At 36.3% G+C, this 20,108-nt stretch overlaps 2 protein-coding genes across 4 annotated transcripts in view; one reads left to right on the forward strand and one right to left on the reverse strand.

The window, feature by feature from the left end:
- Positions 1–20,108, forward strand: part of LOC149534706 (cyclin-C1-1-like) — a 150,449-nt gene that overhangs the window by 82,753 nt on the left and 47,588 nt on the right. For all 3 annotated transcript variants that reach the window (XM_089807530.1, XM_089807531.1, XM_089807532.1), the window contains exons 4-6: positions 6,679–6,723; positions 8,886–9,013; positions 9,194–9,305. In XM_089807530.1, coding sequence (XP_089663656.1) covers positions 6,679–6,723; positions 8,886–9,013; positions 9,194–9,305 — 285 coding nt within the window. The remainder of the gene's footprint in view (positions 1–6,678; positions 6,724–8,885; positions 9,014–9,193; positions 9,306–20,108) is intronic.
- On the reverse strand, positions 404–1,357 carry LOC149534707 (uncharacterized). The gene is made up of 2 exons (XM_089806580.1): positions 1,257–1,357; positions 404–1,125 (listed from the first exon to the last, which is right to left on the reverse strand). Exons 1-2 carry the CDS (start codon positions 1,288–1,290, stop codon positions 683–685), a joined length of 477 nt encoding a protein of 158 aa, XP_089662706.1. The 5' UTR covers positions 1,291–1,357; the 3' UTR covers positions 404–682.

The raw sequence follows: 20,108 nt of genomic DNA on the forward strand, positions 1-20,108 counted from the left end.
ATGATCCGTGGAGGATTTGTGTATATATATACTAAAAAATGAGAGAAATATACATAATTCTCAAAGTAACGTGAATCGGAATCCGCACGGCCGAATCGAATCGTGAATCGGGGGTGAATCGCCGGTGAATCGGCAAATTTGAAAAAACCCTTTAAATGTAAAGATTTTAACAATTTAAGACTTATTTCATGCACCCTTTATTGAATATAACTTAAAAACACTATAACATCATCAAATAGAATCTAACATACATAAACATGAAACATAAAATCCATCACATACGTAAATATGTTATCATTATGTACTAAAATGTAAATTGTATGCTAGCTGAAGTAAATAAAAATCAAATGATCATAATGATTCAAATCATAGAATCAGTAAGATGAAATCATGAAGATCTATAAGACATCAAATCATAAATGTATGTATAAATCTAAGATGAAGATCCATGAAAGTTTGAAACATATGTCTATCAGTGATTCAGTATCACTATCAATATCTATACAGTGTAAACAAAATATAAAAACAAGGCTCCAGCTCAAGCCTCATCATCCTCATCATCATCCTCTAGCTCTGCTGCAGCCTCAACCTCAGCCTCTAAGTATCCAGTTTGCCTATGAGAAAGGCGTGTAAGGTAGGTCCTAGAGGACCGCTGAGCCATGTCCCCTGCATGGGCAATGGGCTAATGAATAACGTCGCTAGGGCCTGCGTCTGTGCGTGCGCGTGTGCGTCTACCAATGCTTGAACGTGCTCTAGCTGCCTCCTCTGCCCTAGCCACAGCCTCAGCCTCTACATCCACCTGGTCAACCCACGTGCGGTCTTCCTCAGTGAAGACTGGGTCCACGGTCTCTGTGATCCACTCTGATTCTGGATCAATCTCCTCTAGAATGATCGGAGAGGAGTCAGCGCCCAAAATCTGTCTAATCCTAAGACGAAGGTTGTAATGAACAAAGACAAGATCATTCAACCTCTGCACTGTCAACCTGTTTCTCCTCTTCGAGTGGATGTGCTCGAGCATGGACCAACTGCGCTCACATCCAGAAGCGCTGCTCGGCTGACTTAGAATGCGGATGGCAATTTTTTGAAGGTTTGGGGTTGTGGCCCCAAACATTTGCCACCATCTATCTGAAATAAGGAAAAAACAAAAACAATTAGTCCTATTTACAAATTACAACTCTAAAATTAATGCATTATATAATCAACTTTAAGTTTAGAATCTAGATTTATGAACATTGAATATATTATTTAATTTTTACCTGGCTGTAGTGTTGTCTGAGCATTTATGGCCATCCTGCCAGAGAAAAGTGGCCCCTCCTTATTGTTGAACTGGTCTAGCTCAACAATTGCAGCAGCGCTATTTTCATCGCTACTCAACCTTTGAATCATTGTGTATAAGCCAGTGAGAACCTCCGCATCCGCCTTGAACTCAGGACGGAAACGAAATGTCGGATTCAGATAGTAAGCTGCTGCGTGGATGGGTCGATGGAGCTGATTCTGCCATCTCCTATTGATGATGTCCCAAATAGGGCCATACCTCTCCTGCACTCCTGCATATTGGGCTCTGATGGCCTCCTTGGCCCTATCCATGCCCTCATAAATGTAGTCCATAGAGGGCTTCTCCCCATCAGCAGTTCGTAGCAAAGCTACAAGGGGCTCAGTGATCTACATATAAAGTAAAACAAAAAATTTGAGTCAAAACTTAAATATAAAATAATATAACTTAAAGTAAAAGCAAAATACTAAATGTTAAATTGCAATAAATTTACCTTAAGGATTTCTCTAGCGGGTTTCCAAAAACCATCCTCATCAAATATGCAATCCGCCACATCTAACCCTACAGTGGTCATAGCATAGGAAGAGCAAATCCACTCCTGCCCAACAAACATGCTCCTCAATCCATCCCTTGATGTCAACAAGGACTGCAAGGTGATGAAATTCGAGGCAAACCTTGTGATACCTGGGCGAGCTAACTCCTTGCCTTTTGTGTACTTCCTCATTGTGCTAAGGACAAATGCATGATTATAAATGAATTTGCATATATTTTTTGCCCTTTCCACACATGACTTGACAAACTCAAGTTTGCCAATTTCCTCCAACATGAGGTCAATGCAGTGTGCCGCACAAGGGGACCAAAATATGGTGGGGTGCCTCTCCATCAAAAGTTTACCTACAACAATTTTAAGTCAATTAGAAACTCAAATTTCAAAATTCAAATAAATTTATTTTCAAAACTTGCAAAGTTAAAAGTTTATCTGCTGCAACATAATTTGCTGCATTATCCGTCACCACCTGGATCACATTTTGTTCTCCCACCTTTGCTATAACTTCCTCAATAGCCTCACATAAATATGTGGCATTTTTCACATGTGCGGAAGCATCAATGGATTTTATGAACATGGTATATCCTACAAGTAACAAAACAACGAATTATAATATTAAATGGATCATTAACGAATTAGCATTCAACAAATCAAAATTTACAATGTATGTAGGAAAGTAGAATGATCAATCACCTCCACAGGATACAAGAAAATTGAGGAGTGTTCTATTCCTCCTATCGGTCCAGCCATCAGTCATAATGGTGCAACTTTTTGCAATCCATTCCTTTTGGTTCTCCTCGAGGTCAACCCTCATGTCCTCTACCATCTCATCCAGGAGGTATCCACTCAACTCAGCCTCAGTTGGGGCTTTAAACCCCGGACCACAAATAGCAACCGCATCTATCATATTCTGCCAATAAGGAGCCCTGTCACAAAATAAAAGTTTAGATGTCAAAGACTCAAATTATAAAACAAGTAGATATAATTAAAGTTTTACTTTTACTTTTAATTTTAGCTTTAAAGAAAACAAAGAAAAAAGAATCAATTACCTGGCTGCAATAAATGGAATGTTGCAAAAGTACCAAAATTTGCATATCTCCTTTCTGGCAGCATCGTGAATCTCCTTGTTCAAACCCATGCCCTAAAGCGTGGGTTGGGAACCAGGAGTAGTGCGGGGCACAAAGTAACTATCCATTCTGTTTTTCCGCACTCTAGGCTGCAATAGGTTGGTGTGGGACTCCGTCTCAGTATGTGACCGACTAGCACTAGCACTAGCACGAGCAGAAGAACTAGGATAAAAAGGAGGCCTAGAAGAACCCTCTCCAACACAACCTACGGATGCGGAAGCTGATGCAGATGCAGATGTGGATGCGGCTGCGGATGCGGGAACATGGGAGCCAATACCCCTTAACCCTTCAACTTGCATTTTCCTATTTGCATTGTCTTTTTCAATTTTTTCTAATGCCATTAAGCAAGTGCGTTTTGCCTCAGGAGTTTGGTGAGTGCAAACTGTAACATCATGTCCAGGTATAGCAGCAATGTGGAATTTCAATCTATAAATACCCCCGGAAGTTATTTTTTTTTTACAAAACATGCATTTTGTTTGATATTTGGTTCTTCCAGGAAACTCTTCATTATATTTCCAACATTCATCTTTTTTACCCATTGGAATTTGCGAAAAATGAGAGCAAAGGCTGCTGCAATAATTTTTTTAATGTAAAATATCAAAGTTTGAAGCTAATAAAAATTAGAAAACAACAAACCCTAGCTTGCAACTTAGTAAAAATAAAGAGCATTCAAGATTTACACTAAAATTCTTGAAAACTATAGAAATTTAACTAAAAACGCATAATACACTAAAAATTTAACAAAAAATGCATAATACACTAACATGCAAGAAAAAAAATAAGCACTTACCTCTTGCAAATGAGTTGAGGAGTGTTGATATTGGCTCCTTAATGCTCCCAAAGCAATTGATGGGCTCCCCAAATGGCCTGCTGATCTCTTTGGTGCTCCTCCTTCTTGCCGGTTGGAAACCTATGGCTTTTCTTTTCTCTTCTTCTCTCTCACTTTTCCTCTCTTCTACTCATGCTTCACAAATAGAAGGCCCTTTAGGGTTATAACAAAGAGAATAGGTCAAAAACAAAGTGAAAAAAACAAGTGATTTTTTTTTAAATTTCAACTTCCTTTTTTACATGCCGCGGCCGATTCATAGCCGATTTTTTAAGGCGATTTTGGCGATTTTTACATGAATCACCTGAATCGGCGATTCATGGCCCAGAAATCGGCAGTACCGATTCATGATTCAAAAAAAATCGCACAGGATGAATCGGGTCGCGGAATCGCCGATTCAGGTGATTTTTGGGCGATTCTCATTACTATGATAATTCTAAAACTAAATCATTTCATAGTTGGAATCTATGATTCTAAATCATTTCATAGTATGAATCTATGAATCAAAGTCATTACAACTATAAAGAAAATTAAAAAACTACAATAAAAATTATTTTTTAATCCTCTTTTTAACTGGACGAATCTGGATCCAGCCTCGAGGGTACAAATCCGGTAACTAGGGGAACAAGGGGTCCCACTTTGACTTTTTAAATTTTTTTATAAATCAAAGTAAAACTTAACCCTAAAATGGCCCATCTAAGCCCAAATTCGACCAATAAAGGTAGTCTAAAGTCATTTGATGGTCATTCATTCATCTCTCAAGCATTTTTCACCATTTCAGTTTTGTTCTACAGCCATGGCATTTTTCTTTGAAAGTGAATGCTTTGGAGGACTAAGACCCGCATCATAGAGTTAGGAATTGTTGGGGAAGGCATAGTTATTGGGAAAAGGTAAGTATTTCTTCATTTTGTTCAAGTTTTTAATGAATTTTTCAAGATTTATTTTAAAAATTGAAGTTAAAAAAAAAGTTATTTTAAAGTTTTAAAAGAAGTTTCAAATACTTTTTTAATACATTGTATGCATATTGAGGGGTTATAATGCCAATTATTTTTCAAATGATTTTTTTGCAAAAATGTGTTGTGTTTTCTTTTTCCATTTAGTTTCATTATTCATAATTAGATAGAATGGCTGGAAGTGGAAGTAGAAGCTTTAGTTTAGTTGCTGCCGCAAATCCTTTTAAAATTGATGCAAGTTCACCACTTTGGCATTACAATATAATGTTAAGAAAAGTGCTTGGTGGCGGGTCTTTTATTTGGTGGTGTAACCATTGCAACATAGAGTATTCCGGTCAATACTATCAAGTGAAACTGCACTTCATTCCTAGTGCTGGAAAAGGAATGAAGCCTTGTAAGGGGCAGATGGGAATGGGTTGCTAACTTATTTAGTCTTGCAATATGCTAGATAAAAAGAAGTTGATAGTAGAGTCAATAGAGGAAAGACAATGACCACTCCATTCCATGCCCAGATAGGGTCGAGGAGACCTCTTATGGCTTGGTAAAATCTGCTGGCCCGCATCCTTTCTTGCCAATGCCACCACCTTCTAAACCAGAAAGTGTTCCACGGATGTGGTCTTCAAAAATGAAATGAGAGATCTTTGTAATGAAAGCATTGGTCGTTGCTTATATGCGAATGAACTTCCATTTAACCTTGTTAGATCACCTTATTGGCAGGATATGATGAGTACCCTTTGCAAGGGACCTACTCATTATGTTAGTCCTTGGTATAAAAAGTTGTGAACCTCCTTATTGTCGAGGGAGAAAGCTTCGGTAGGGAAATAATTGAAAGTGATCAAGGATACATGGGTGGAAACAGGTGTGTCCGGTTTTGATGGATGGAAAGATTGCAAGAATAGGCCTTTGATCAATGTAATATCTGTGTCACTTAAAAGGGGTGAGTTCTTGAAGGCAGTGGATTGTGAGGAGCAATGAAAGATGCAAGTTTCATGGCCAATTTCCTCGTGGAATCAATTGAGATGGTTGGGGCTGCAAATGTTGTCAAAGTCATAACAAAAAAATGCTAAAAATTGTAGGGCAGCTGGGGATATAGTAGAGGCCACATATAATCACGTTTTGTGGACCATGTACAGTCCATTAATGCAAAAAATTGTCACTCAAATTGAATGGGTCAAAAAATATTTACACGGAGGCTGAGGAGATACAAGAGTTTGTGACTAATCATCACATGACACAAGCCATATTCAAGACCTTCTCTTCATTGGAGCTTTTGAAGGTAATCGAATTTTGGAGCTTCTGCAGTTGAGCGGAATTGGAGTACATACTCCTTCATCCACTCAGTTAAGCACAATTGCTTGGGTTCCTAAAGAGCAGAAGATTTGGTCTTCATACACCACAACCTTCGCCTATTGTCACATAAGGAAGAGTACTGCAATTGCTCATGTCTCTGTATATGATCAAGAGGCAACTGTTTCATGTGACATGGTGAGTGCCACAACCGTTGGTTCAAATGAAGATTTGATAGTGCACTGACTTATATTCTGTATGATGAAGTTAACTAAGCAAGTGTGAAGTTACATGTATTTATACTATTTTTTAAAATTTTAGTATGCATATTCACACTCGCCCAGCAGATCAGGACACAAAGTGGAATGTAAATTGGTTCTCTAGAAAAACATTGAATCTGACTAATATTGTGCTTTGAGATCTACCCCTCAATGAGATTTTCTTGATTCTTCTGTATTATTGGAGCTTTACAATCTGTTTGTGGAAATTGAAGTGTGTAACATGTTGAAATAATATCTTTAATTCTGTGAAGCATGAAGTTCAAGCAATTACACCTTTATAGATACATTGGTTTGGAATTAATTTTTGCTTGGTACAGCATTTTTAGAATTTACCAGTTTTGACAGCTCGAGAATGTTCTTATTTATTTTATGGGATGTTTTCAGGGTTGTAGCTACAGCTGTTACCTACTTCAGACGTGTTTATACCAGGTATGATATTCTTTGCTATTTTTTGAATGAGGTTTATAAAATCAAATCTTGAAAGAACTTTATTTTTTGTTGTGTGCCTATGACCTTGCACTGGGCTAGGCACTGAACAATTCAAGAATGCTACCTTAAAATATCACATATCAAACATGTTTAATTCATGATTAGAGTTCCTATCTCTTATTCATATTAGTTTGCAGTTGCACGGGCACCAACAGGAGGGATTCTTCTTTCCTATAATGGTTGGAACAAGTTACTTCCATTATGTACTCATGTATATTAGAACATTCTGTGGCAGAGAATTAGAATCATTAGGTTAATTCCAAATTTGGTTCTTTGTCCTGCAGTATAATTTAGTTTCTATCATTGTAAGAAATCTATTTAATCATGTGAAAAAACATCTCTATATATATCTTATATAAATGTTGAAGTAATATAAAGTAGTTCCTTTCCTACAAGAAAAAGTAACATTTCATCAAGACCTTTCAGTGTTAAATATTGAAAAAAAATGTAGTCAATATTGGGATGTGATCAAGATTGTCAGAGTGCAAAACGAGCAGATGATAATATAGGACAACAACCAGAAGCAGATCAAAATAAGGAATGAAGATTCTCGACAGATTAATAATATATCGTTTCAAAGTAGAGGAAAACCCTATAATGGTTGGAACGAGTTACTTCCATTATGTACTCACGTATATTAGAACATTCTGTGGCAGAGAATTTGTTTCTTTGTTCTGCAGTATAATTTTTTTTCTATCATTGTAAGAAATCTATTTAATCATGTGAAAAATCATCTCTGTATATATCTTATATAAATGTTGAAGTAATATAAAGTAGTTCCTTTCCTACGAGAAAAAGTAACATTTCATCAAGACCTTTCAGTGTTAAACATTAAAAAAAAATGTAGTCAATATTGGGATGTGATCAAGATTGTCAGAGTGCAAAACGAGCAGATGATAATATAGGACAACAACCAGAAGCAGATCAAAATAAAGAATGAAGATTCTCGACGGATTAATAATATATCCTTTCAAAGTAGAGGAAAACCCTTTAATCAACTAGTTTTATGAAATCAATTCTTGTAATTGCTATATTTGAACTTTGCCAATCTTTGAAGCGGTAAAATTCTTGCATGACATTGTTGAAGTATAGCTGCGATAGAGATTTCAGAGCAATGATGTTTGTCTGCATTAAACACCTCCTGAGATTTCTTCTATGTGTTCATGCTGTTTAATAGCTTTCATTTCCCCATTGGGGCCAGTTTCTGTGTCTATTTATTATGTATGATGGAGCTTTAATAAATGAGCATTCATCCAGCAGAGACGATGACTTGACTTCCAGCTCATCTGCTGTCTTATTCTTCATTTGCTGACTGGTCTCCTTTATCACCGGCAGATTATTATCATTCAACGTTCGTATATTTTATGTAGCATCAATACATATTTATTTCTATGCTGTGGACCCTCGTTTTCAAAACTACCGTTGTTGGCATCCCATCTTTATCGTGACTTGTCACTATGAGTGATGTTTTGCAATTTGTAACTGCCCATTTGATACAGTTTGTATTTCCTCTTTTCATATGGACGGTTCTTGCATATTTCATATGATCAGGCTCTTCTTGTACAAGGTGATTTCTCTGATTTTTGTGTGATGCGAGTTTTCAGATAGTGTGGTGACTTTCATGGTAAAAGTATTCAGTGAGAGTACATGTTTATGAATTCTTTATGCTATCAAGAAGGTATATTTAAGTGTCTACTTCAGATAACAGTTGTGTCTTGAAGTAATTTTTGGAGAGCTCATTTATTCTATTTTTTAGTATCTCAGAATATATTTTTACAGTATCATTATTATTATGAATCAAAGATCATGCTGTCATTGTGAGAAGTGATTTTCTGTATAATCCTGATCATTATGTGATCATTAATAAAGTTATTGTATCTAGTGTTGCAAATTCAAATAAAGGAACTATTGTGGTGGGCTGGGTTGTTTCCCTTGCTGAGGAGGGTTTTTTTCCCAGGATAATTATTTGTATTGTTTGATTGCTTTGATTCTATTATGTGTTCCTATTGTTTATTAAATTTCTGGTTCAAACTTAACATACATTGTATATATACAGGTAGAGTTGAATAAGAGAATGACACCTTTTATGTTTTTTTTCACAGAAAGAGCTTTGCAGAATATGATCCGCGATTGATAGCCCCAACTTGTTTGTACCTAGCATCAAAAGCAGAAGAGAGTACTATTCAAGTTAAACTGCTGGTCTACTGCATGAGGAAGTATCCTGCAATTGGTAATTATACCGAAATTTTGCATGTGTTGCTTCTTATTTCTTACATGATAGTATGATTCTACAAGTGGTACTTTTGTTTCCATAGTAATATTAATAATCATTTGCATATGGTTTGTACTCTGAGATTACTTTGGAGCACATTTTATGGTTTTTTAATTGATCCTAGCACTGTGGATGAAGTTGATAACAAGCCTAGATACGAAATGAAGGATGTGCTCGAGATGGAAATGAAGCTCCTGGAAGCTCTTGATTACTATTTAATCATCTATCATCCTTATCGTCCTTTAGTCCAGTAAGTATCATTTTTAACAGGATACCATTTATATGTCTGTTTCATATTATTTACATTGTACACCTAAGTGTTGACCCTATTGGTTAATATTTTCCTATTTATTATATTCTGGTATTCATTCAGAGCTACTTTATTGAGATGATCTCTTCTCACTTATTTTTATAATAATGTGGAACTTCTATTTTCCTTTATTTAATATAGTTTAAGATCCCAACTTTTCAAGTTGCATTTTGTCAAGGATGCAACTTATAATATTGCAATAAGAACATGTAATCTCACTATGCAGGAATGAGGTTAAAATAGACAGGCACCGGTTTTTCTAGTTCTTAAGTGCCATTATAGAATGAACTATGAAGTAAGCCAATTTAACTTGCTAGCCATGCTTTTATTTTATTTTATTTGTGTCCAAATCACAGGAGAAAAATAAAAAATGTTGGCTTTATGATGTCAGTATGACAGGTTCTCTGGAATGTGTACATGCTCATGCTAACTTGTTAATGAGAAGTATCACTTTAAGAAAGCTTCATATGAGTTAAAAGAAGCAAAGATGTTAAAAACCTTAAGCTAAACTTGTCACTGAAATGTCTTGTCTCAGATGAGTTGCTTATCCGTTTCTGGGTACTGTGGCAAGAAAGGACCAAATCTGCTGGTAATGGAAGGCAATGTAACAAAGGAATCTCTTTGCTGAACTATAAAACATATACAACAGACATTTCTTAAAGAATTGAAGAATGTAGTAGGTGCAATTATGATGGCCGACGACATTGTTTGCAATGATAGGTTATCTGTTTATTTTAAGGGGATGCTTAAAATGTAACAATTCCCAAGACACCAAATACATGATAGGGCTGGCCAACATGAACAAGAACACAAAAGTCTTAAAGAAAACTTAGGTTTGGGATTGGAATGTGAATTGTATAGATGGTTGAACAAATATTTGTTTGGATTCCTTTTAAATCTTTTTTACTACTCTTGCAAGGGCCTTGGCTTCATGAGATCGCTGTAGTTGGCTCTATTGTTTCGAAACATGGGCAATTTTATCTATGTAATTTTGTGGTTTTATGAAGATGAGAACTTGTATCCTGGTCCAAGGAATCATGGACTCTACCACTTGCTTGTGGTTCACACAGTTAGCATTAATTGAGCTATTTGATGAAAGTAAAAAGATAATGAAGGGGGAGGTCAGATTAGATAACGCTTAGTTGAAGAGTGCAAAAGTTTTGTCATTTTCATGGTTTACATTGTTGAGTATTTTCTATAAAGATTTGAACTCTTGTAGCCTTCTAGAGATTTATGAGCAATTAATCACATGATAGGAGAGTGATATTTGTTATTTGCTAGAGGGACCCTTCTCTGGACTCCAATGAAATCCAAGCCTAACACAAAACACCTGCTAAAACAAATATTTCCTTTTGCTTGAGTTGTTAGCAATAAGTGCTCAATGCGAAGATCAGAAGGCTCAAATAGTTTTAAATGAGATTCCTATGGTTTGGTCTTCCTATGATTCATCATTATAGGGAATTGTCATCTGATCAAAAAAACTCTAGGTTGCAAGTTTGCTGGTTGTTTGTAGGAAATAGGTTATTTTGCATACAAGTTACCCTGGGTTTCTAGGATGAGGGGATGGGGAAATGGGTTTCCAGGCCGAATTATTTTCCTAGAGCAGGGTATGACAGTGGGAACAACAATATAAAAAGTAGGGAAAATTTAAAATATATAGAAATTTTTTTAATATTCATATGAAAACATGCATAAAGAATGCTTATGTACATTATAGAATTTTAACTTCTAATGTTTGTGTTAGATAATTTAAATTGAGAATTCATATGAGAGTGGAAGTCAAACAAATTTTCAGAACTCAAACATTAACTTTATTGGACCTAGGGGATGAGTTTTAGAAAGTTTCCAAGTTTCCAAGACATCCTCATTTTCGGAACGGGCTAAACAAGTTTTAACAGATTCTAAGATGAGAAACAAGCTAATGTCTAGGAGAGCAAAGATCTTGGTATCAACATGGGATCTTGATTGGGAAACTAGTTAGAAACTGAAATGTTTTCTTTTGTAAAATTTGGGAAGTCTCCAAGGTCATTTTTAGATGTTTTTGAGAGGGCAATCTAGCATCTTTTTTCTGTTTTGTTCAACTATTATTATCCCTAAATATGAGCCATTGGGTTATATGAATGCTATAGGGAACTATTAGTGGTTATCAAGAGGAAAATTTGAAAAAATACAAATTATTTACCAATTTTGTTAGAAAGGAATGAATGAATGGAAGGCCTCCAAGAATTATGAAAATTTTGCAGTGGCTGCAATAATTTTTCCAAAACAAGGAAGACGAATGGAGAATGTGTAGACTTTAGAGCAAACAATAAAATCACCATCAAATATTGATTTTCCATTTTTGCAAATGGATGATATGTTAAATTGTTTCAGTAGAGCATATTTCTTTTTGAAGATTGCCCTCAATAGCCATTAGCATGAGGCCAAATTTTGAGAAGGCAATGATTGGAAGTGTTAGGATGTGGGACAAAGGATGGTTTCTATGAGTGAATGGTATGCTATTTTGGATAACACTTTCTTGAGGCTAGTGAAGAAGGTCCAAAATCTGTTTCTTAGCAAGTGTGTGCTTATTTATTTGGACAACATTTTGGCATTCGACAAGATGAGGGGGGATGATCTTGCACAGTTGTTGGAGACTTTGTGTTGTCGAAGTTGCGTATTTACTCAAAATATGCAGCCTTATGTTAAGGGAACTTGCATGCTTCAGATTGGTGATATCTCAAGGTGGCTTGAGAATGGAGCTAGAGAAAGTGAGCAATATTTGAATGACCAGTACCAAAGTATCATTGAAGTTGAAGGTTTTGATGGATTGGTGAGCTTCTATAGGAAGTTCATTAGAAGCTCTAGTAATAGAAGTTAATTCACAACGTGTAGAAGAGTGGGTTTTGATTGGACTCTTGCTGCAACCAGGAGTTTCAAACTCATGTAAGGGTGATAGAGGACCTTTTGTTGGTGCTTCTTGATTTCATTAAGATTTTCAAATTGACTGTGATGCTATTAGTATAACTGGTGCAATTCTTAGTTAGGAGGGAAGAGAAATGTATATGTCAGTGAGAAATTGAATGATGGTAGGGATGACTTTGGTGTGTGTCCAAGAGTTCTATACTATTGCTTAAGCTTTGTGGAAGTGAAGACATTACTTGTTGGCTGAGGAGTTTTGTATTTTACATAGACCATCAAGTGTTGTATTACCTCAGCAATCAATTGAAGCTAAACCAAAGACATGTGCTGGTTAGACTATTTGCAAGTGTATTCCTTGATGTCAAAACATGTGTCTGTCAAGTTAGATTAAGTAGTTGCTGCCTTGGACGAGATACATCTTTTGTTGTCCAAGTTGACTATTGAAGTAGTGGGCATGAGGGGATGAATGATTTGTATGCAGTGACTTGAGTATTGTAGATTTGTGGAAGTTGTATACTGGTATTTGTTACATAGATAACAAGAGCTCTAGGAGAGCTTCAGTCCCTGCCTTGTGCAAGTTAGTAATGAAAAACTATTTTGGGTAAACTATGTATAGATTGTGCTCTAAAAAAGCTCAAAATCTTTATAACATTATATGATATAATAAAATTTATTTACTCTTGAAATTTAAAAACTAAAAATGTATGCCTAATATATACCACTAAGCTGACCCAAAAATGCCCAAAGAGCGTTAGCTGAAAAAAAAAAAATTCTTAACATGAAGAAAAACTAACATTTGTATAAATCAATGTGTTTCAAAGCTTTAACTTTATCTTCTATATTAATATAATAATAAGTAAAATTAAATTAAAAATTAATATTTTTTTAATGCTACAATAATTAAGAATAGTAGAATTCAAAATAGTAAAAATATTTGATAATGTAAAACAAAATATTAAGTACAATCAAATTTAGAAAATGAATAAAATTATTTTATAAAATTTTAATTATATATATTTAATTTTTTAAAAAAATATTATTTTTATTGTAAATAATTAACATTTTATTATGAACAATTATTGAAATCTTCCAAATTAATAAATCTAAATAATTTAAATAATAATATACATGTAAAAATAATATTATTTTAAGTTAAAATATTAAATTGACATAGTTCCAACTTAATATCACTCAAGATGGTGCAAACTACTGGAAAACCTACTACTGCGAATTCAAAGACGGTAGTTGTGAGCACTTGGTATGCTTATAAAACCCAATTGAACTAGCATTTGAGATCCGGGGTGAGAATTAAATTCCGATAGGCTGCTGATGTAAGGACTGACAGTTTAATTAATGCATGATTATCTTTTGCTTTATTTTTGTATTGAAAAATGAATAAAACCCCGCTAAAATTTGTTCTAGCCAATTAAATAACAGTAATTATTGTTTAAAAATTTATTTTATAAATAATCCCTAGCCAAACTTTAGACTTTTAAAATGTTTCGTTAGTTCTCTTCCTGTAAGGCAGGGACTAACAAAAGTGTACCTATTCAATGAGGTAGAACCTCATTTCACATTTACATAGTGGCAGATTGGGAGGCTACTTTGGAAGTGATAACATGCAAATTATATTGGAAGAAGGTGATGGAGCCCTAAAAGTTTTTTGAGTTATGGGCCTCCATTGCATTTGTTAGATGATGTTGATTTGTGCTGCAAGGGTCTTATCTCTCCCATGGACCATCATTATAGTCTTGGTAACTGTTAGCCATTTTAGCCCCCACCTTTTATTCCCTTATCACCATCATTGAAATTCGATTAGAGATCTATTCATGGCGTCAAGGTTGCACAGTGTGCCAGGCATGTGGCTAAAACCTAACTAAAACCCTAGTTATCCCCTTAAATGACATAATTTTGTATTATCTTTTTGAAGGGTTGGATTACCCATGCGTCACTTAAGTTGGGTCCCCTTGTTAGGTTCATTTTCTCTAGGTGTTGACCCTACGCCCTATTCATTTAAATCATTTATGCATCTACCTTTATATTTTCCCTAAGTCCATTTTCAGTGGGACCCAGTGGTGGTGACGTACCATGGCCTAGGCGTCAACATTCCGGGAGATCTCAATGGATCAAAGGAAGAAATGTCTCAAAGGTTTGCGATCAATCATGACCGTTGATTTGGAAGCAGATTAACGCTTGTTGTATTCTGGCTTTCTCAAGTTCAATAACCAAAGCGAGAAAGCAAGCGTTTGACATGTGGACGTAGTGGGACTGGACTTAGGTGTGGGCCACAAAAAGTAACGTGTCAGAGCAAGTTGACAGAGTGGCATGTTCTGGTTAGTCGAAGGTGCTAACTATGACAAAAGAACTTCAGTTATATAGAAACTGTAAGATCTTGTTAGATCGATGGCTGTTGTATTCTTGCTTTTCAAAGTTGCATGAAGTTTAGCCAGAGCGAGAATGCAATGTAAGGACACGTGGAGATGGTAGGGCTGGCCTATGTTGTGAGTTCCCAAAAGTTATCAGTACGAGGTCCCAAGTGGCAATTTTTACTTTGCTACAAATACAAAGCACAAGGAAAAACATTTCTTTGTCATAGCCGTCAGATTTCAGCAGATCAATGCCTGCCACTTTCCCGCTTTCTGAAGTTGCACGAAGGATAGGTAAAGCGAGAAAGCGATGAGATGACACATGTCCTATTCGCCAAAAAATGCGAAGGCAGGAGATCACAGGTAGTGTCAAGCTTAAGATATGTTAAGTCGCAAAGGTGTGAAAGACAACAACAGTTAAGTCAAATGGTTATCACATCTTTGCAAGTGGTTAAAGGTAACCCAGAGTTAGGGTGGTGAAGCAGCGAAATGCTTTGATTGTGGTTTCACAGGGTTAAGAAATGAGTTAAAGATTCAAGTTGCAAAGTTGCGATGGCATGAAACAGTTAACCTTAAAGGGTTATCGCAATGAAAAAGCATTGAAGATTGTTGGTACCCAATATAGACCCGGTATTTAAAGTTTCAATTTATGGTCTTGAACTCCTTGGAACGTTGGTTTGAAGTGGTTCGAAGCAGTTTGTCTTGCAGGATCAGTACGAAAGTCCAGTGATTTGAAGGTCAAAGGTTCAAAGTTCAAGTCTTTTGTTGCAAATTCAAGGTGTCAGGTTTCAGATTGAGGTTCAAATTCTCGACATGCAAATTCAAGTGTCATTTCAAGGTTCAACACAATGTTGTGGTTCGAATTCAGTGTTTCAAAATGCAGATTTAATGGTTTAGATTTCAAGTTTGGGACAACATATGCCCATGCTCATGATCATATTAGTAATGCCAATTAAGCTACAAGAGACAGGAATGTTAACCTATTAATGGTGCAATTGGGGATGGTACTTTTAGTTGGAGCAAAACTCATCCAAAGAGTGGCTTTTTTTCAAGAAGCTTTCCTTTTCATGATTTGTTGAGAAAAACCCCCCATCATGTGAAATAATAAATCAAGTGAATAACATGTAGTGATCGGTTTTCAAATTCATAAGCACAGTCATATTGGTGATGCTTGAAATGTCATAGAGGAATCAAATCAATGAAATGGGACTATTCATTAACTAAAGTCTTTGAAAATACAATAGAGATCAAGAGGTAGCAAACAATTTGAAAGAGGAGGTTGTTTGATAGAGATGCAAGCACACATCCTAATCATGGAGTTGTTGAGGCTGTCAACAAAACTCGGGCTACAAGTTTTATGAATAACATTTTCAGTGAATCATGTTACACATCATAATAGATATGGTATGAATTTAGAGGAAGATTGATGAATGGGCACAGGCTTGGTGGAGCCATTTTGTTATAAATCAAAAGTGATTCTCCACCATCGATTCCCATCAAGCTTTTGTGTTCGATGAAAGGTACATATGTTCAACCAGCGGTGGAGAACTGTTTTGTGTTTTTGGAGCATATCTTCTAAAGTTCAAACAAAGGATTCATTATACATATTGAGCATGAAGTAGGTTTGCAAGATGCCAAACAAAACAGGGCATGGGAACCTATCATGGTATTTGAAGTAATCTACCCCTTGCTATATATATATTGTCATGATAGACATGGAAGAAGATGCCGGGAATTGGTTCAAATGAAGATAAGATAAGTAATTGGGTTTTTCTATAACGAAACCCAATCACTTCATCTTGTTACCAAAGGGCTTGATCAAACCTGCACACAACTTTGAATCTCCATGCTCAGGTGCTTGAAGTCGTGGAAGTCCATGTCTCCAATTGAAAACATTGTGAACTCGATGTATGAGAATTATACTCACACCTCGCTCTCCTCTTTGCGGAAGCTTGAAGGCTTGCGGTTGTAGTTAATGAGTAGGAATGAAAGAATGATTATCGTCACCAACAGTCGACCAACCATCGAGCAAAGTGAAAGAATGGATATAACCCCGGTTGCGAACCGTTTGACAGAATGTCGTAATCAAAAGGAAAGGTGCTCAGCATTAACACAAACATGGGAGTTTGCATATCGTGTGGCTGTGGTGATCGGCCCCGAGATTAGATAATTCTAAGTTGATCATTCAACTTTGATAAATGCATAATAGATACAACTCTAGGTATCTAATGCCGCTGCAAAAAGAAGAATGGCTCATTGCAAAGAAGTTCACGTGGAGGTCCGAGCCGAGAATCGGAAGAATAGATCATCTAAATGATCATTGATAGTAAAACCCGAGCATGCGTTGCAAATAAGGGAGAGATTTGTTATGATCGTTGATTAGAATATTACAAGGAGGTGACTGCGGCACACCCAACAAGAGGTCAACTTTCTTATCCACATCTGTCGGTCTCAAATACAGTGGAGAGATATTAATGTGTGAAAGCCGCGGATTAACATAAGAGGAATCAACATACATCGCATGTCAACTGTTTGACAGAATGCACAAATCATTTAAGTCGAACATTGGTATGAAGAGCATGAGAACCAACAACATTCACCGAGAGCACATTAAATAATGAGTATGAAAAACCAAAAATCTTAGTTATAAACATATCTCTTGCACAATCTCTCTAGGTGTCCTCAAGCCTCTATACAGAATATGAAAGATGATATATTGTATCACAACTTTAATGACATGTGTCATTAGAGTTGTGACCTATTTAATTAGGATTTAGACATTACATTTGTGGGAGAATGAAAAGATTAGAAGGAAAAAGAGAAATCATAAAGATTTTCAAGATTCGGTTAGGGTAATTGAAAAGTTCTCAAGGAGCAAGAAGAGAATAAAGAGGCGATGGAAAGACAAAGTAGGGGGCTAATTTTTTCCCAGTTTTTCCAGTTCTTCGGGTGGAGAGAAAGAAAGCAGACTGTGGGCTGTGGAAGAGTAGAGCTCTTGCTCTTTTTTTGGACTTTGTGTTAGGAAAAGGGGGAAATTTTGATTTTAAGCGTAATGTAAGGGAGGGAATTTCTGTTTCTTCTAGATGGTGATTTTGATGCAAATATGTAATGAGAACTGTGTAATCTTTTACATTTTGGAGAAGGGAGATTTGAGGGATAATTGCACATCAAAACTTGGAGTTTGGGCAGTTATCTTTCCATTAATTGTGATCTTTGTATAACTTTCAATTTTCTCTAAATGCATTTTAGTGTCACTGTTTTTTGATTTCAAGATGTCTTTGAAGCTTTGATTCTTCACTTTCTCAAGAGGATGGAAAGTTCATTCTTTGTTTTCGTTCTCTTTGTTATTTAAAATTTGGATAAATGGACTTTGTGTCATTTATTTCCTTCTTAGTTAGTTTTTCCACATCTATATCGTGTTTACAAATAGATGTTTGTAAACCTTTCTTGCTTTCGGGTTAAAAGCATTATCAAATCATAGTGTAGTTGATTCGTTGTAAATCATATATGGGGAGCTGTACCCGAATAAATTTAGAGGGCGCTTATGCTTTTCAATAGCAAAGTGACCCAATTGTTAGTGCATATTTAGTCTTCCTGTCTGGGGTTTTTGGGTTTAATTTGTATGTTTTTCTTTGGAGGACAATTTGTTCACTAACAAAGATATAAACAATTGCAAAACAAAGACAAATGAAGAAAACAATCAAGTTGACAGCCATCGCAGCTTCGCACGGTTAAGCCATGAGCAAAATTTTTGAGTTGTGAGATTGCAAGGAGCATTTGATAGTTGCGAAGCAAAGACAAATGAAGAAAACAGTCAAGTTAACAGCCATCGCAGCTTCGCACGATTAAGCCATGAGCAAAATTTTTGAGTTGCGAGACTGCGAGGAGCATTTGACAGTTAAAGGAGACAGTAATCGCAACGTCGCACGGTCAAAGCAAGCTTTATATCTGGTGGTTGCAAAGAGGCGACACTGTTAACATTTGAGGCATTGTAGCATCGCAAGTAAAACAAATGCTAGGTTCTAAACTGTTGCGAAGATGCGAGGTAGTCAGTTTCATGGTCATTGCTGGGTCGCAGCGATTAGTGAACTTAAGTGATGGATAGTTGTGAAGTAGCGATAAAGCTTAGAACGAAGAGGTCGTAGTTGCACAAAGCCATGCAATCAATGAAGAAATAGGGTTGCGAAGCAGTGAACAAGAGCAAGTACATCATTGCAGGCTTGACATGACAGTTAAAAAAAACAGGTTGATCTAGTGGAACGCTTCAAAGATATAAGATCACATGGCGAGGTTGATTGTTGAATTCAATTGACTCGATGACACAACTGACCTGGTGCTGTTGTAAACACTATCAAAGCGGCTCCTTGATGGCAAACAAATCCTTTGATCGCTTGCAACCATCTTTTTGGTGTTCTCGATGCCTGATAAATGCAAATTTCATTCCTCCGCTGCCATCGTTATCCATCTACCGGTCAGAGCAATTATGGCCGCTGTTCCTATCTCTTCAGGGCTTGAGTTTGCATGTAAAGATCAGATTTTTTTTCAGCGTTGGGATGTACATCCGACTAGATCTTTCTTTGATTAGTAGTTATTGCTCTTCTACAACTTGAATTCAGTGGTTGAGTTTAGGGTTTCAGCGAGATATTTGAGTTCTGCCGGAACTCTATAAAAGGAAGTCATAAATATGTGTTAAGGGTTCTTCTCTGTTCTGTTTTGTTTACTTGCAGCAGCCTTGTGCTCTACAACTGTATTCCTTGCCTTCCATTAATGAAATAACCGGTTTCTTACCTCTTCTTGCCATTCATTAGTCTGTACATGTATCTTGCCTCTCCTTGAATGTTTCTTTTCTATTTCCCTTGATTCTGCATGTGTTTAATTTGCTGATAAGGGTTGTATTGTGAAGATTTCTTCCTTTCAATGTTTTTATTAGTTTCTGACCTTCATGTGATTCTTTAGGAGTAGAATAGAGTTAGGACTTGTGTATTTAGGCTTTTCATTGGTGTATTGTGCATATAAGGGCAGAGTTGTAACCATTTCAATTAGGTACATCACCACTTTCGCTTTCAGCAATTTACTTTCTTGCATCTCCTTCTCCCTTTCCCCCCTCAAGTAGTAGTTAGGTGCATCTTGATTGTAAGGAAATGGATCTTCTCTGGAGACTCAATCTCACAGTTCAAGTTCCACAGCTTGGAGATTTTTTCCATGTTTCACAAGGTTGCCTTTAGGTCAGACTTTAGGCAAGGGTGCAAACTTTTGTGACAACAATTTTTGGCACACCTAATGGAACTGACAATAGAAGATCCAAATCAACTTTTAGAGCTTCCACCGATCATACCACGGTGTTTGGCACGCCCGGTGGGACAAATTCAGATTCATAAGTTTGTTGGTTAGCCAGTTTGAAGATCCATTCACCGAGAAATTGGGTGTTTTTCTTAGTGCCATTAGCCTTTGGAGGCATTCATCTAACACCATGGCG

This window comes from Cupressus sempervirens, chromosome 10 (assembly GCF_028749045.1).
Source record: "Cupressus sempervirens isolate cs-2001-9-10 chromosome 10, ASM2874904v1, whole genome shotgun sequence".
Lineage (NCBI taxonomy): Eukaryota > Viridiplantae > Streptophyta > Pinopsida > Cupressales > Cupressaceae > Cupressus > Cupressus sempervirens.

Coding starts and splice junctions, on each gene's coding strand:
- LOC149534707 (XM_089806580.1), bottom strand. CDS start 1,290: ATGGCCATAAATGCTCAGACAACACTACAGCCAG. Junction 1,126..1,256: donor TCAGACAACACTACAGCCAG/GTAAAAATTAAA, acceptor TCCTTATTTCAG/ATAGATGGTGGCAAATGTTT.